The sequence below is a fragment of the Plutella xylostella genome, chromosome 9, assembly GCF_932276165.1.
Source record: "Plutella xylostella chromosome 9, ilPluXylo3.1, whole genome shotgun sequence".
Taxonomy (NCBI): Eukaryota; Metazoa; Arthropoda; class Insecta; order Lepidoptera; family Plutellidae; genus Plutella; species Plutella xylostella.
Window position 1 is genome coordinate 2,891,450 of NC_063989.1, and position 16,944 is coordinate 2,908,393.

At 39.6% G+C, this 16,944-nt stretch overlaps 4 protein-coding genes and 1 long non-coding RNA gene across 5 annotated transcripts; 1 reads left to right on the plus strand and 4 right to left on the minus strand.

Annotated features, from left to right (window-relative positions):
* Nucleotides 1-203: 203 nt before the first annotated feature.
* On the minus strand, nt 204-3,890 carry LOC105392395 (dnaJ homolog subfamily C member 8). The gene is made up of 6 exons (XM_048623184.1): nt 3,682-3,890; nt 3,393-3,584; nt 2,480-2,608; nt 2,180-2,287; nt 1,080-1,214; nt 204-387 (listed from the first exon to the last, which is right to left on the minus strand). Exons 1-6 carry the CDS (start codon nt 3,736-3,738, stop codon nt 262-264), a joined length of 747 nt encoding a protein of 248 aa, XP_048479141.1. The 5' UTR covers nt 3,739-3,890; the 3' UTR covers nt 204-261.
* Nucleotides 3,891-4,162: 272 nt separating this feature from the next.
* Nucleotides 4,163-5,660, plus strand: LOC119691262. Its single transcript, XR_005253876.2, has 3 exons — nt 4,163-4,237; nt 4,650-4,831; nt 5,252-5,660. It is a non-coding gene; the product is annotated as an uncharacterized LOC119691262 (long non-coding RNA).
* LOC105392400 lies at nt 4,454-6,086 on the minus strand. Its single transcript, XM_038108411.2, has 3 exons — nt 5,942-6,086; nt 5,213-5,479; nt 4,454-4,814 (listed from the first exon to the last, which is right to left on the minus strand). The coding sequence occupies exons 1-3, from the start codon at nt 6,011-6,013 to the stop codon at nt 4,587-4,589; spliced, it is 567 nt and encodes a 188-aa protein (XP_037964339.2). The 5' UTR covers nt 6,014-6,086; the 3' UTR covers nt 4,454-4,586.
* Nucleotides 6,087-10,290: 4,204 nt separating this feature from the next.
* LOC119691105 lies at nt 10,291-12,136 on the minus strand. Its single transcript, XM_038107663.2, has 2 exons — nt 11,390-12,136; nt 10,291-10,787 (listed from the first exon to the last, which is right to left on the minus strand). The coding sequence occupies exons 1-2, from the start codon at nt 12,099-12,101 to the stop codon at nt 10,582-10,584; spliced, it is 918 nt and encodes a 305-aa protein (XP_037963591.2). The 5' UTR covers nt 12,102-12,136; the 3' UTR covers nt 10,291-10,581.
* LOC125488956 lies at nt 12,102-15,964 on the minus strand (the record flags this gene model as incomplete). Its single annotated transcript, XM_048623076.1, has 1 exon — nt 12,102-15,964. A coding segment is annotated over exon 1 (3,729 nt), but the record flags the coding sequence as incomplete, so codon positions are not given.
* Nucleotides 15,965-16,944: the final 980 nt, after the last annotated feature.

Genomic DNA, 16,944 nt, shown 5'->3' on the forward strand with positions numbered 1-16,944 from the left:
ACAAATATCTGCCCCAGCCGGCGGGAATCGAACCCGGGACCTTCGGCTTAGTAGTCAGGGTCACTAACCACTACACCAGTCGGCCGTTTGCCTGTTCCGGGTCTCCACTGGATAACTCTTTTACGGCATGGTAGGTACCTAATAGTAGGTAGGTAGGAATAATACTTAAATTATCTAGTAAAGCAAAAATTAAACACTCTCAATAATAATTACAAGCTATCAGTTATATTATCATAATCACTATAGGGTAAGGTCACTGAGTTATCTGCTCTCGGGCTTGGGCTTGGGCGGCTTGAAGCCCATGCCCACCTTCTTCTTCTTCTTTTCCTTCCCGCCGCTGCCCGACTGGAACACCTTCCAGCTGTCCACGCGGTTTTGTCGAGATTCCTGAAAAAAAAAACGTAATTATTGTAACACAAGAAAAAACATTACGATGCACCGAGAAAAATAGTTGATGTTACGATATCGTTATCGATATCAATACTGCCCCAGTATTACATTGAAAAATCGAAACAATAGTTGACGTCGCTGTAAGAACATATACTTAAATACTTTTGTTGCCTATGCACAATTCCCAACTAGTCAACAAACCCATGGACTCTATGCTGAGTCGGAAGGTGTGACTCTCTGCTGTTCGAGATATGTTATCCGCTTTAGGGGCTTTCATTATCGACGTCGATAAACTTGTTCACACCAATCACAGCGCCATTTTTTATGGCGAACGCGATATTGGGACGTTTATCTACGTCGATATCGAATCCGTAGGTATATAGCGGCAAGTGGTCTTACCTCTAAATATAGTCTGTAATTTCTGTTCTTCTTTACAGAAGATTTAGGGATACCAGTAGTAATGTAAGCTTTGTCTGTCTTTAGTGATAATACGTATGTCTTATTTAGTGATGCCCCGAATAGTGATTTGGCCGAATACCGAATACCGAATATTCGGCCGGCATGCTCAGCCGCTATAATACTACTTACTATTCGGCCGAATACCGAATACTGAAAAAACTGGCCGAATAGGCCGAATACCGAATACTTGCCGAATATTCGTGGCATCTCTGTCTTATTATCGCTATTACCTCAAAGTTCTTAGCCCACTCCTTCTCGATGGACACCTGCTCCTCCTCCTCGATCTCGGCCTCGCGCTTGCGCTTGCGCTCCTCCATGTCGCGAACCTCGAGGTGCTGCCGCTTGCGCTCCATGTCAGCAAACAACTGGAATTGACACGGGTCTAGTTGTAACATTGGTGCAATTTGCATGGCTGATGAATGGGAAATGCGAGCAATTTGACGTTATACATTATACTTTTAACAATGTCAAAGTATGAATGAATCCATGTCCGCAAACAACTGGAATTGGAACGGGGACCGTTAGAATGATTGATGCAATTTGCATGGCTTCAGTTGGGAAGCGCAGATCTAGGTGCTACCGCTTGCGCTCCATGTCAGCGAACAACTGGCATTAGAACAAGGTCATTTGGAAAATGTTGAGCAAATTGCATGGGGTCAGTTGGAAAATTGTAGGATTTTGACATATAACTTTCAACAATGTTAAAGTATGGATGAATCCATGTCCGCAAACAACGGGAATGGGGAAGGAAACCAAGAGAAACTTTCGCAACACTATTGAGTGGGCCTTTCAGGTTCTGACCAAAAATGGCGACTGAACCAACCAATTAGAACCTAGAATTAGCTTTGCGTTTTCCTCCCCATTTGGACTGGTCTAGTTGTAACTTTGGTGCAATTTCTCTTATAAGGGAGCCTTCAAATTTGCCACGCGGAGGCAGGGGATGATTTGTTCATCAATAGAGATACATAACGGGCGATTGAAGACCACAGAATCTTCTACGATGTTCATATCATTTGTTCATTACAAACGTAAAGTTTGTAAGTATGGATGCATGTATGTTTGGTACTCTTTGTATCTGGTGATAGAACTAGGCAGCCCTGTAGCTTGAGATGACATGTTCTATGTATTTTTCAGCTCATTATTTATGTCCTAATCTATTGTCAATACTTTATTAAGTTTGCGGGATGGTCACACAGTCAATGCCACACTGAACTGAATGCAACATTAGGTAATTTCTTTCTTTTAACATGTCTAAAGTGGGACATGATGCTGTAAAATTAATAGAATATTACTAATATGTACAAGAGAAATCATAAAAGGGTGTACAAACCTTCATGGTCATTACATAAACTGAATGTTTATACTTATCAGCATCATCTTCTGGGATACCTTCAGATTGTCGGCCATCTTTCTTTTGTTTCTTCCGCTTTTGTTCAATCTGAAAATGTTAAAAGAGCCGTTGATAAACTTGAGAATACAATTCTGCTTACAGTAAAAAATACTAGTCCCAAACACAAAGATTAATCTCAGATGAATTAAGGTTTATTCAACATGAAAAATGTAGCCAATCTAAAACATTTGTATTTTGCAAAGACAGTAACTAACAGTACAATGTAGAAAAGAAAATTACCATATGATCTGTTCTCTCTTTGGCTTCTTGGTAAATATCCAAGCATTTTTTTCTTGTCTCTTCACTTTCCAATGTCTTCCAAGCTCTGTTTATGATTTCAAACGCCTGCTGGGCTCTTTCTAAGTCATCCTGTAATTATAACAAAAAAATATTTGGATTAATTTGTGCTCTAATTAAAATCTGAAACTCTACTTACAAATATCCTGAGTAGAGTATGTAAATTGCTGTTTTTATTTGAACTTTAATGATTGTTTTGTAACTTATCAATTCTGTTTACATTTTGTAATTCATTTTCATGTTTGAGCCAAAATTTTAGATTATAAATGTAAAATTTAATCTCTTTACAAGATTTTTACAGCATATTTTTTGCCTTTTTGGGCCTTGATTAATAATCATTGTTTATGGACTAATTTGAAGAATGATTTCGCTTGCATAAAAATGAAGCCAAGTAGCTTTTAGCTTCTAAATGTTTCTTCGAAGACAGTTATTGTGTCAAGGACTTTTAGCTGCGGCTGTCATAGTTGATCCTTACCTATATTCGGGTAGATGCCCGGAGCCACATCTTGTGCTACTGAGCCCATCTGTGGAGGAAGAGGAAATATTGACGGATGTAACCGTCTTAACGGAATGATGGCAGTCCACAATGCTAACATTTACAACAAATTTTTGACAAAAATATGGATCGAATATTCATGATTACTAACATTTATATGCTATTTCATTGATCTAATCAAACTCTATTTCAGTTAACATGAGTTGATTGCTAAGTGATCAATGTACTAATAAAAATAATTTATTAATCCTGAGTCTTTTCATAGATGCAATAATTATGAGACAACCTCTTCTATCTGTGAATATGGACCAACTACAGTACAGGTGGTTCTATAAGCTATGGTACAAGATGAATGCTTACCATATTCTTATCTGGATGGACCAGAATGGACAACCGCCGGTATTTCTTCTTGATTTCATCTAATGTCGCTTCTGGCTCGACTTGCAATACCTCGAAAGGATTAAGGTTGAAGTACGTGGACCCTGGTCGAAGCAGTCTCTCTATCTGTTGCTTAGGGGTTAACACAGAATCGCGCTTTTCAATTTCTTTAACCTAGAAATAAGAGTTAGTGTCCATGACAAGTTTATAAAAGTGTATAATCTAAAAAAATGGGAACAACTCCGTCAAATCAAGTTACGTATGTAGTTACCTCATGGTAGAACTCGTTGAAGGATTCTTCCTTGGCTGTAGAAGCTCCCCCAGACATTGTGGCAAATATGTTTGTATCAGATTACACAAATAAGATGTGTTACTGTGGTTTTATTGGCATCACACAACACTATTTATTTGTGTTGAAAAATCAATCAACGCACAGCCACACCACAACCAAAACCGACCAAACAACTTCTCTGTCAACTGTCAATGTCAAACTACTGTCACTTCCTTCGGTACGGCAGAAAATACAAAATTAATCTGTGTTTATAGTCCGGCAATTTTTTTTGTCAGAATAATAACTTATTTTAGCAAACAATACGCTTTAATACCTTTTTCCACGAGGAAAGACAGCTGATACAAGCAAAAATTGTATCAGCTGTCTTTCCTCGTGTTTCCCTTATTCGAATGTAATAAGGGTCCTGTCAGATGTCTTTCCCCGTGAAACAAGGTATAGGCAAACCGACGCGATAGGTATTCGTTAATTAGTTATCCTTGTTACTTTGCGGTATTCAGTGGCAACCGACAATGCGTTTTCGAGAATGGGTGTGGTGGTAAGTACTTAAATTAAAAGTGTTGAGTTGGTAATAATTAATATTAAATGCGACTAAGAACAGGGTATTGTAGTTACTGATGGTGATGGGCATCTTTGGGCCTTTTTACAATGACCTGACCATTTACAACCCTTGGGCCTGGTATTATAGTAGATATAGATTACTACAAAGTTAGGTAAGTAGATATATTTTCCTGAAATCGGTTACTACGTAATTTTCGGTGTCACCGATGCGCTGCCTGTGCCCACCGTGGCGGGAGCTTAGGAGTTGAAATTAAAGTCAATTTGGTTTTTATTTGGATTTTATAGTTAGGTAGGTATTTCGTTTTTGACTAAATAGGTCTACCTACTTAGTCATTCAACGGAAGAGCTACTGACGACCGCAATTGCGTGTTCATTGGGTTTGTTTTCAGGTTAAAATCTAAGGCGGTCAAAGGGCTGGTGTACCCTTCAAGCATGCAGTTGATGACGTTGATGACCTCTGTTCTGGAGAACGCAATCAGTTTTTGTGTCGGCAGCATGCTGCATGATTTCAATGCTTCTTCCAGACTTAACATGTGGAAATCCATGCGGGATTTCTGTGAAAGATCATTAGGTAAGAATTAGGTATAATAAGGTGGGGTAAGACAGTCACCGGGGGAAGACTATCAATGTCCACTGGTGGTGGTTACCACTTTACCAGCGTGACAAACTACAGAATCAAGCTGCTTATAACTAATAATTACACATTGATAGTCTTCCCCCGGTGACTGTATTACCCCATCTTACCTTATATTTATTTTTCTGTAGTAGATCTATAATATCTAAATGTCACCGCACACGGGCCACCGGTCACACCGGCGTCAACCGTGTGCGGCGAGTTCATATAAAATGTACGAAAATTACAGGAAATATGTCAGTGGCGGCGTTTTGTGGTTTGTGGCCGGTGGTCCGTGTGCGGGGAGCCCAGTTTAATCAAAAAACAATTGCAACTTACCATAAATATATGAACCACCCGTAACTTCATCTCCTGCAGCTCCAGGCTCACAGCCAGCTGTCCCAGGCAGGCTCCCTTAGCTGCCAGCTGCGCCTCATCATCACACTTCGCCACCTGCTTCCTGATCTCCTTCTTCATGGTCTTGGAGACCTCCCCGCTCTTGAAGATACCGAGCTCCTGCCGTATGACTTCCGTCAGTGTCGTGGAGCAGTTGAGTATCTCGCGTTCTATATGTTCCGTAGCCGTTTTCATGTCAACTTTGTATTTCTTGAAGGATATTTTAATGCATTGTGGTTGTGAGTTATGAATATTATGAATACTTACTTAATTAATACCTACCTAGTTGTTATTTGTTGGCCTGGATGAAGATGGCAGAGGACAGAGTGTTTTAGCGCTTCTTGAAAGAGGCCTATGCCATTGCTGAGCGATTAAAGGCTGATGATGATTACGTCTGTGGGAATTTTGTTTATCTAACCCCCTAAATAGGTATATTTAAAAAAGTTGCTTATCTATATCTAGCTAGCAATAGTGAAATTCAGTAAGTAGTACTTTCGTTAACTCTTTACAACATATGACAAACTCACATAAAATTATTTTTCCTTTGAGTATGAAATGATAGTTACTAGAAGAGGAACAACAGTATATTATACTCTGCCCTTAAGTTAGGAAAGCACCAAAAAATTTATACCGCGCTAGACTATTACTTATAAAAAAAAAATAAGTAGGTACCTTAGCCATACTGCAATCCTTTGAAGTAATCTCCTTCGTCTGAACTATAATATTTTTCATGAGAGCTGTCATGCCGTCTCGGAAACTATGTAGCTCAGCCCTATAATGCTCCTGATGTTTGGTCGACAATGTTTCTAATTTTTCACTGTACTGTAAAGTAAGACAATCAACCCTATTCATTGAGTAAGTACTTAGATATTATGATGATCTCTAAGCGTCTGCATGCATATTCATTGCCAGATCCGGTCTATAATAGCAGACACGATCCATTATACCAGCATAATATAGGCCTGTGATGGGTAGCAGCATCATTGGCAACTATAGAGTCCTGACATCAAAGAGTGCGATTTTGCTATGACTTTTTATGATCATCAGTTATTTACATACTTTTAAATACATTTTAAAAATAAAATACCGATTGATTATGGAGTTTTAATGGATTTGTCCTTTAATAAATGTAACAGATGGATTAAATACGATCTTAAACAATTAGTTAGGATCCACTTCCGTTTTCACAACTTTATAGTTACTGTTGGACTGTAGCCGCTTTAGTTATTTGAAGTGGGGGATGTCCCTCTCGTATGTTAGTAGATATTGAATCTAAGGTTTAATTAGATACTTACATCATTGGTGTTCTGAAAACAAGATTGATATTATGTTACACTAGTAAGCATAATTTTCTTCAATAATGTGGGTAATTATTATTAAATACTATATTGGCAGTTGGGGCACCATGGTGAAACTTTATGTATTAGCCAGGATAGGTACGAGTGTGCCAAATGTGAGTAAGCACTTATTAGTAATATTAAATTTTATACGTTACACACAATGTAAGCCTCCTTTCCTGCCCTTACATTCACCTAAATTTTAAAGGTCAGTTACAACAGTACTTACGAAATCCTGAAAAAATATGAAACAACTTAATGGCACTGATTGAAACTTTACAGAAAAAATCATAATATATTAAAAATTATAGTGGTTTGCCTACATAATAAACCTGAATGCATTTATTATGTGGCTTATGGTTTAATAAGTTTTAATGTTGGCGCATCTTTACCATTGGTCCGTTTGGTTTTGTCCAGGACAGCAATTCATGCTCGTGTGATTTAATAATATCCCTGAAAGTAGGATTAAGATGTGATTGATATGCTTTATTCAACTTTATTTGGCCTAGTAAAATTTATTTACTTCTAGCTTCGCTTCGCCTTAAAAGTTTTCCCGTGAGAATTCCGGGATAAAAAGTAGCCTATGTTCTTTCTCAGGGGCTAAAACCATATTTATGTATACCAAATTTCATTCAAATCCGTTGAATAGTTTTGGGGTGAAAGAGTAACAGACAAACAGATACAGTTACTTTCGCATTTATATTATTATAAGTAAGGATTAGGATTGAGTAATTACATACTTACCTAATTTTACTAAAACTATTCGATTCAACCTCTCCCGAAGTGTTATTCTTTGGTTCAATCTCACAATAGCTTCTAGGAATAAAATTAAAAGCAAAAAATATAATATAAAGTAGCAATATCATGGCCGTTAACGTTAGCGAGTGCAGTCAATAAAACCTCAACGATAATAGCATTGATTCGTAACTACCTATAGTTTATAGGTTCCGTGCGTACATTAAAATCAACTATAAAGTCATGACAATAAAAGTGCGATTTTTCAAATACTTTTTATCATTGTCAGTTTTTGTTTTACTTCGTTAGGTACATTTACATTCATTTATTAAAAATAACCTATAGGGCTGAATCGTGGACACTTACAGTGGGACTGGTTCACAAACTGAATGTCACTGAGCGAGCTATGCTTTCCATAGCTATGCTTGGAGTCTCTGAAAGATTGCATCCGGAACGAAGTAATCCGACAGAGAACTAAAGTCACCGACATAGCTCACCGAGTTAGTAAGCTTAAGTGGCAGTGGGCTGGTCAGAGCTGTCGAAGAACCGATGACCGATGGGGTAAACGTGTTCTGGAGTGGAGGCCGCGACTAGGCAAACGTAGTGTGGGACGCCCTCCGGCTAGATGGGGTGACGACTTGCGAAAGGTGGCTGGATATGATTGGATGCGGAAAGCTAAAGATCGCATCCAGTGGCGTGCTTTGGGAGAAGCCTACGTCCAGCAGTGGACTGCTATAGGCTGATGATGATTAAAAATAAAATACCGATTATTAACTATTACTTTTTACGGACTAGTGCTTAAATATATATAATATCGATAAAATACGGTCTTTAAAAATTAGTTAGGATCCACTTCCGTTTTCAGGACTTTATAGTTGGACTGTAGGAGTCTCGGCAAGCGTCGTACACACGGCAACGTCAAATGGTTGGCAGGGCACACTAACGTAGTGTATGTGTGCACACTAACTCTATGTGTGCATAAACGCAGAAATCGGTTTATACACCAGTAACAAACCACACACACACACAACAGCACAAACGAGTTTGCGCGTAGGCAAACGCCCGTATACCAGCTGTGACATATAAATATCAACCGGTAGTGTTAGTGAAATAGTTATAAAATTGATGTGAAGCAAAATTTCACAACCTGAGTCTATACACTTCGTAGCTCATTGGCAGAATGTTAGACTAATGAAACATAGGTCGTGAGTTCGAGTCCACGGATGGTTATTTTTATTTAACTTAATTCAAATTTTGCGTTCATTTAAACGCTGTTGAGTATAAAATTAATATATTTGAAACTGACAAATGACTACAAGCTGCATAGCTGTCGACTATTTCTCTTCGCCAAAAATATATGATTCGTTCTTCATTTGAGAATTAAAACCATTCTACCCTCATACAATATGAATAAACGAAATTTGTTTTTAGTTTTAGTGACAATTCACCTCTGCGTCTGCAAAGTGATTCACTTTGTGATTTGTCAATTTAATTCACTTAACCATGTTCAAAAAGGCGGAGATAATCGTATTTATATGAACAAAACATTACAATTAGTGAAATCGCAAGATGTTTAACGGTAAGTAACATAGAATTGCAAATATTTTATTTGACTGTTAGAATATTTGTATTTGTATAAGCTAAGTATTTGTTTTTTTTTGTTCGCAGAGGAGAACTGTTCAATTATGGGTTCACCGATACGCAGATTCGGGACATGTAGACAGTAGTCGTCTATACGGATGCATCACCACGCCATCGAGAAATCGTAGCTGCACATAGCGCTGATCCGTTCTGCAGCACCCGTTCTACGGCCACAACACATAATCTATCCCTACAAACCGTACGGGTTCACTTGCGTGCTGCTGGGTTGCGGTGTCGGAGGCCGACGAAGAAAATTGCTCTAACCGATCAGCATCGTCGAAACAGAGTGCGTTTTGCGACTGACTATTTTAAACTTTGATTGGTGCAACAATGTGGTGATATTTAGTGATGAAAAGTCCTTTAAGTCAGACAAGGATGGACGTAAGATATTATGGCGAAAAAGTGGTTAAAATTATAGTTATTGGGGTTAGCTCAGTAATTTTTATTTTTTCCATTTGTATAAGATTTCAGTTATTTTGTTAAATACTTATTATTATTTACAATTATGGGTAAGCCAATGTGTTAATGATGTTATTGTTACTGAGGTTGGAATAAGTTATCTTATTTCTAGCTAACTAACATGTTGATTCATATAACTAATGACTTGCCTATTTACTTTAGTAAAACAGCCAGTCCATCCTTTTCTGATGTTTATTATGATTTAAAACTGCTAATTGAAAATTTGCCTTATTAATATAAACTAAAACTATGTTTTAAAACGAAAAACAACAAAAACGTAACATCCTTAATGTTTATGTTACGGCAAGAATAAATTTGGTAATTTTAACACTTAATAACTTGTTTCATTTACTTTCTGTGTTGCTTTTATTCGTATATACTACAATAATATTATTAACCATATTAAAAATAAATTAAATCTATAAAAAAACAAAAAAGGAATATTGTAAGTTCAGTGGGATTTGAACCAACATACCGAACCATTAATAAACCGGCGTGAAATTTGTGATTTATTATTCCTCCTAAGAATTGCCACCAGCCAAATTGATTGTCCTCAATTATTGGAAAAATTAAAATTTTATGTTCCGAATCGTTCCCGTCGCTTCAATCCGACCTTCAGTAACACCACGGTGTCAACCAATTACCGACAGAATTCGTATCTATGGCGTGCTTGCAACAACTTTAACCACGTATCGAATAATTTGGACATTGATTTATTTAATACAAGCATTAATAAGGCGAGAAATATTCTAAGTTGTACCTTCTTTGATGTCTAAGAGTTTATGTATAATATTTTTAGAGACTAGCTAATTAATTGATTTAAAAAAAACAAATTTTATTAACCTAAAAACACATAACCTTTATTTGAATTTATTTACAAACGAAAATATCTTACATGGGAACAAAATCACTGTCATACACTTATTAACAATTGCAAATTACACAAGTACACAATAATAGAAGAAATAATAAACAAGAAAAGTACAACCTCACAAATCGCGTCGATCACCACTACCTAACTCCGATGTTCACGCCTTGAGAGCTGCCGCGGGAAAAAGGGCGGCGCCTCTCTGCGGCCTGCTTATATAGGCTCGGGTGGCGGTGGTGGCATGGATCCGTCACACCGTATGCCGGTTTTCCTTACACGGCCTCTCCTGATACGGCCTCGTCCTCGATGGCCGCTTCCTGACTCGCTTCCGTGGGCAGCATGGGACCAGCAGGGACTCCACTGGACGTTTCCACTGAAGCACCGCTCGTTGATGGTCCATGCTCTGCAGTCGCTCTGTCGGTAGATGCAACTGCATCTCTTGATGATGCACCTCCCTGAGACTCGTTGCAGCCGTCATCTGTGTATATGAGAAAACCACATGTTAGGCTTCAACAAATCCGTATTAGCCAAACACTCATCTCTTGCATTCCATCCAGTAATCACGTTCATTTCACGCACTGCATAAAACTTATAACGAAGACATGTGAGACTTCGTTCTTTCTTACATCCATACGTACTTCATTTTCATTCATCATTACTCCTATGAGACGTCTCAACAAATATTGCGCAAAAACTAAGACGAGAGCTATCCAACAATTTCATAACTCTGTCTTCTGCAGGGGCCCCCTCACATGCTGCCATAAACAGACACGTGCTGCAACAGATAATCACATGACATGGTCATCTGTAATAACACTCAACCATAGGCCTCGTGTTCTGCTGGTCTATGTCGCCCAAATATGAGTAACATCTGCAAGCCAGTACCCACAGTATTTAACCTTCGCAACTCACTTTGCCACAGTTTTCAATACTTAGTTATGTGAAATGCTAAATAAGAAATTTATAGAGGTTAGAAGTAAATGGGGAGTTTTTTTTTTTTACTGAAATAAACTGATGACAAAGTAAATTACGATTATGCGGCATGATACTAAGGATAACTGACCAAAATGACCACCTTACCCTCAAAGAAGGCAGCACAGCTCTCGGGACACCACTCTCCCTTCCACGGCACCATATACTCGGCCGCGGCTTGAGATGTCTTCCCGTAAGCACCGGAGAGGAGCTTCAATTCATAGCGTCCACTCGGTAAGGCCTTGAGAACCTTGTAGGGCCCTCTCATGCCAGGATCCAGCTTCCCTGTGGACTGGGAGAATTTGATGACGAACACCAAGTCATTCACATTAAAAACACGGGCTGGTGTCCGGTTCCGATTCACATATGAATCCTGCTGGGTTTGATTCTTCTTAAGAAGCTCACTAGCTCTGCTTCTGACAATCTCCCGCCAAGCTTGATAGTTTGGCCGAGACCCTTCTGCTGCCACATCCTTCACCAATGCTTGAATCACAGGGGTGGTTCCATCGGTCCCGATTAGCAAATTTAAAGCGGAAGCTTGCGTAGATTTTTGCTTAGTGATATTAAGTATAAGCTGTAGCTTACCAAGCACCTCAGACCACGCAGAACCCTTATGATTTACCTCAATCCTTATCATGTTTAAGACAGTACGAATGTATCGTTCCGCCTGACCATTGGAGTGGTGCATCTCTGGGGTGATGTAGTGTATGTCGCTGCCATGTTCCTTGACCCAGTTCACGAAGCTCGAAGATTCGAACATGCGCCCGCGATCGGCAACGATGAGTTTTGGAACCCCAAAAAGAGACACAGCATTTGCCATCACGCGTTTAAGTTCTACCGCGTCTTGTCTGAAGATCGGATGTAGGAGGCAGTATTTGGTGAAAGCGTCCACCACGACCAGGACGAATTTGTAACCGTTGGATGCTGGCAAAGGACCCAAAGCATCAGTGTGCACGGTTTGAAATGGAGCGTCGGGCTTTTCCCAGGAGGTTATGTGTTGGTGAGGGGCTCTGGGTACTCGTTTATTAGAGATGCAAACGAGGCAGTGAGCGATGTACTTTTTTACAAAGTGTATTAACGCAGGAAACCAAAAGTGTCTCAATATAAGATCTATTGTTTTATCAGCACAGATGTGGTCATGCTCATCGTGAAACAACCTAAGCAAACTTAACCTATGGCCCTTCGGAATATAGGCTAATAGCCGAGACTCTTCTCCTACAGGACTGTATTTGTAATAGAGAACGTCATTTTGATAAACGTAACGTCGGCTATCTAACTTGCCCTCTTGGAGCTGTTGAACAAGGTCCTGAGTTTCACCATCGGCAGATTGCGCTATTTGTGCCCAATTGCGAGGTTTGGTTACTTGGTGAACATAGATTGGGGGGTTACGACTGAGGTAGTCGGCATGAGCCATCATAGAACCCTTGCGATATTCAATATCGAAAGTGAAGTCTTGCAAGTACACCCACCAACGGGCAACTCTAGGGAGGAGATCTTTCTTTCGCTCGGTGGACTTTAAGGCATTGCAGTCGGTAACGACTTTGAATTGGAGGCCAATTAAATAATGGCGAAAGTGTTGTAGGGCTTTCACGACTGCCAATGTCTCGAGCTCATATGAGTGGTAGCGACTTTCAGCTCCTTGGGTGACCTTACTGAAATAAGCCACAACTTTTTTCTTGCCGTCCTTATGGGTCTGCATTAAAACCGCCCCGTACCCCGCACTACTCGCGTCTGTATGGACTTCTGTAGGTAACGCGGGATCGAATATGGAAAGGATCGGTGCGCTGGTAAGTATCCCAATTATCTCCTGCCTAACCTTCTCCTGTTCCGGTCCCCAATAGAATTTAACATTCTTTTTAGTCAAATGCGCTATACATGCCGTTTTTGTGGAGTACCCTTCGATGTACCGTCTAAAGTATCCAGCTAAGCCTAAGAATTGTCTCACTTGCTTTACATTTCCTGGCACTGGTGAATTGACTAATGCTTCTACCTTACGGGGACTCGGCTGTACCTGACCCTGACTAATTACGCGTCCTAAATACTCTACTTGCGTTGTAAGGAACGAACATTTGCTAAGATTTATCGAGAATCCCGACTCCGAAAGTGTTTTTAGAACATTACGCAACAACTCAATGCCCTCGTCTACTTCAGAGCTCATCAGAAGCACGTCATCGATGTAAATAAGAGTGTTGCCAGCCTCAATAAAGCTACGTAGAGTGTTGTTTATGATTCTTTGGTAAACTATAGGAGCATTGGCGAGTCCAAAGGGCATTTTGACATATTCATAATGCCCTTCGGGCGTGACAAATCCGGTTTTACTTATTGACGACTCACTTATCGGTATCTGATGAAAGCCGGTAGCCATATCTAAACTTGAGAAGTACTTGAAACTTCCTAGCCGATCGATATGATCATCTATCAACGGAAGTGGGTATCGATCTTTAATGGTTAGTCGATTTAGCGCCCTAAAATCAACGCATAACCGATCCGACCCGTCCTTTTTCTTGACCAAAAGAATGGGGCTAGAATAGTCCGATTGTGACTCTCTTATGATGCCCTTAGACAAAAGATCATTAATAATTTCCCTAACCTTGACCTTCTCCTGGTGTGAAAGTCTGTATGGTCGATATGCAACAGGAGTCTCGTCCTTTAACCGAATATCCATACTACCGGTAGTGACGGTAGTAGCGGCTGTTCCCGTAATAAGGAATTCCGAAAACATGGTAAGTACTTGCATAAGAGACTCCAGTTGCTCGCCTTGAAGAGGCGTATTAACTGTGAATCCATCGATTTGTTCGACCGCACACACTTCCCGCACTTTAGGTTCAGATCGTGTCAAAACTTGTCTATCTTTTGTTCTCACGTACGTAATCCCGTCCCTATTAAGAACATCTGTCCCAATTATAATAGGCGTAGTCATACATTTGGATGGTACAACAACTAAATCAACCTCGACGGAAATCTCACTAAACTCAATAGTTAAGGTTACGTACGATGTTGCTTCTAATTCCCGATCACTAATCCCTTTTATAGCGCATTTAATTGGCTTTGGCTGACAAGTAAAATGCTTTAAAACACTGTCAGAGATCAAGGACACGTTAAGGGCCCCACTATCTATCAACACATCTATAGGAACCCCTTGTACAACCGCTGATGTTATATCGCTACTACGTGTGCTCTCAAGACGTTCTGAACAAAGGTTAACGTTTCGTTCATTGCGAGACTGCGCCCTATCTTTCGCGAAACAGTTTGCCTCCATATGACCGGGTTTTTTACAAAATTCGCATAACCTACTGTGAGGTTTAGCAACTGGCTTTGGATCGGGGGTAGAATCAAGTTTCTTTCTCTTAGGACACTGAAAGTTCTTATGACCCGCCTGTCCACAGTGGAAACATTTTGATTCATTACGCTGATTAAAAGCTCTTTTCCTAACTAAGTGATTGCTGGAACCACGTGTATCCTGCTTTTGTTGTACGGGTTTCGTATAGATGGCCAAAAACGACACTAAGTTATCAGGAGATAAATCTGCATTAGCAACGGCAGCTCGCACATGTGGTTCCGTTATTCCCCGGATGACTATCTGCGTTATAAGTTCACTACTTAAGCCCTTGACTATCCTAAGACGTAATAATGTACGGCGAGCGTACTCGGCATATGTCGGAAACTTATCCGATGTTACACACATTGTGTCAAACAATATATTCGCGTAATCTAATTTTCGTGGACATAATGGCCTAAATTCTAATTTAAAGTTTGACCAGGTTCTATCACTCGTAACCCATTCGTTAAGCCACAGCCTCGCGTCTCCCTTAAGACATCCAGCAACACGCGACAAACATTCGCCATCAGTCCAACCATTCGCAACCCTAGCACGATCTACCTCATTGCACCACGTATCTATATCATGGATTGTTGGGTCGAAATTGGAAACAAAGTAGTTTTGATTACGAGATGGGCAAAACGACTTAAACACATCCATCAATGTTTGCGCAGCAGTGGAAGTACTATCCTCACCGGTATTAACGTTACTACTTTTCGCAAAAACATCACTATCCCTAGCGGGGGTACTAAGTATGCGATTGGAACAATTTACACTATCTGTTTGCTCTGATTCATTAACCAACAACACAGGATTATGACAATTAATTTCCGGGTTCGTTGTAGGTAATCGCACAGGAACGGCACATTCGACGATGCTACTCGCAACATTGTTTGAAACTGTTTTCACTATACCCGCACTACGATCTGCACTATCTTTTTTCTCTAGCACATTTAATCGATTCAAAATTGCATTCAACGTAACATTTAACGAATTATCTACACTCTGTATACGTTCGGGAGACATTCTGGATTGCACTGGTGATTTAGATCGCGGTACAGAACGAGACGGTGATGAAGCATGCGATCGAGAATGTGTCCGAGAACGAACGTTCGTACGTGATCGCGGAGGAGTGTCAGAACGCGGAGGAGTACGTTTGCGCGTCCTATGTCGCTTCCGATGGTGATGACGCGACCTGTCACGTGATCGAGAACGCGAATCGCCTCCCATGATGAACAGTTAAAACAACACCAAAAATTTAAAATTTCAGACCGTTATTTTGTTCCCAACGAATAAAATGTAGGATAGCGAAGCTGGATAGGCTTGGAGGCCTATCCCACTTCTGATTTTAGAGACTAGCTAATTAATTGATTTAAAAAAAACAAATTTTATTAACCTAAAAACACATAACCTTTATTTGAATTTATTTACAAACGAAAATATCTTACATGGGAACAAAATCACTGTCATACACTTATTAACAATTGCAAATTACACAAGTACACAATAATAGAAGAAATAATAAACAAGAAAAGTACAACCTCACAAATCGCGTCGATCACCACTACCTAACTCCGATGTTCACGCCTTGAGAGCTGCCGCGGGAAAAAGGGCGGCGCCTCTCTGCGGCCTGCTTATATAGGCTCGGGTGGCGGTGGTGGCATGGATCCGTCACACCGTATGCCGGTTTTCCTTACAATATAATTTCACAGTGTAATTGTTATTAAACATCTTTGTAGCTTTACATATATACAGTTTAGTACGTTTGATTAGGCGTAGATAATATGTTAATGTACCTACTTTAGTTTCTACTTGTATTAGCGTAAATATTATTAAGTTATTTCTATCAGTGGAAACTTGTAAAAGGCCTTTTACTGCCCATTCTATTGTTATACCTTTAAATTGTGCTGTAAGTTTTCCTAAAATAAAATAAATAAATAAATAAAATACCGATTATTGTAAGTCTTGTATCATACCAACTGAGCCATTCAATCTATTACAATGCATTGCAAAATTTTGCTTCATATCATAAAAACAATGAATCATTATCACTGGCACAACTACATGCTTACAATATCCGTGTGTGGGTTGCCAAGAACTAAATAATTACGTCGACGTCGCCGACACACACATACACTACCTACGTTAGTGTGCCCTGCCAACCATTTAACGTTGCCGTGTGTACATGTAAAATTTCGTCTCCTCGACTGTACCTAAGTAGATATACCTAACCTACCTAATACCTAGAAGATACCTAAGTAGCCAATAATCTTACCTCTGCAAAAGCGATTAGCGTAGACAAAATGTTTTCAATAGTTCAATTAAAACCCATCAACTTAATTTC

Excerpts from the sequence above, each read along its gene's own strand:
- LOC119691105 (XM_038107663.2), bottom strand. The coding sequence starts at position 12,101 with ATGGCAAATGCTGTGTCTCTTTTTGGGGTTCCAAAACTCATCGTTGCC. Across the intron at positions 10,788-11,389 it reads CTGTGCTGCCTTCTTTGAGG|ATGACGGCTGCAACGAGTCT; the intron begins GTAAGGTGGTCA and ends TCATATACACAG.
- LOC105392395 (XM_048623184.1), bottom strand. The coding sequence starts at position 3,738 with ATGTCTGGGGGAGCTTCTACAGCCAAGGAAGAATCCTTCAACGAGTTC. Across the intron at positions 2,288-2,479 it reads AAGAGAGAACAGATCATATG|ATTGAACAAAAGCGGAAGAA; the intron begins GTAATTTTCTTT and ends TAACATTTTCAG. Across the intron at positions 1,215-2,179 it reads TTTATGTAATGACCATGAAG|TTGTTTGCTGACATGGAGCG; the intron begins GTTTGTACACCC and ends TGTCAATTCCAG.
- LOC105392400 (XM_038108411.2), bottom strand. The coding sequence starts at position 6,013 with ATGACAGCTCTCATGAAAAATATTATAGTTCAGACGAAGGAGATTACT. Across the intron at positions 5,480-5,941 it reads AGGATTGCAGTATGGCTAAG|AAATACAAAGTTGACATGAA; the intron begins GTACCTACTTAT and ends ATATCCTTCAAG. Across the intron at positions 4,815-5,212 it reads GGGTGGTTCATATATTTATG|AAATCCCGCATGGATTTCCA; the intron begins GTAAGTTGCAAT and ends GATCTTTCACAG.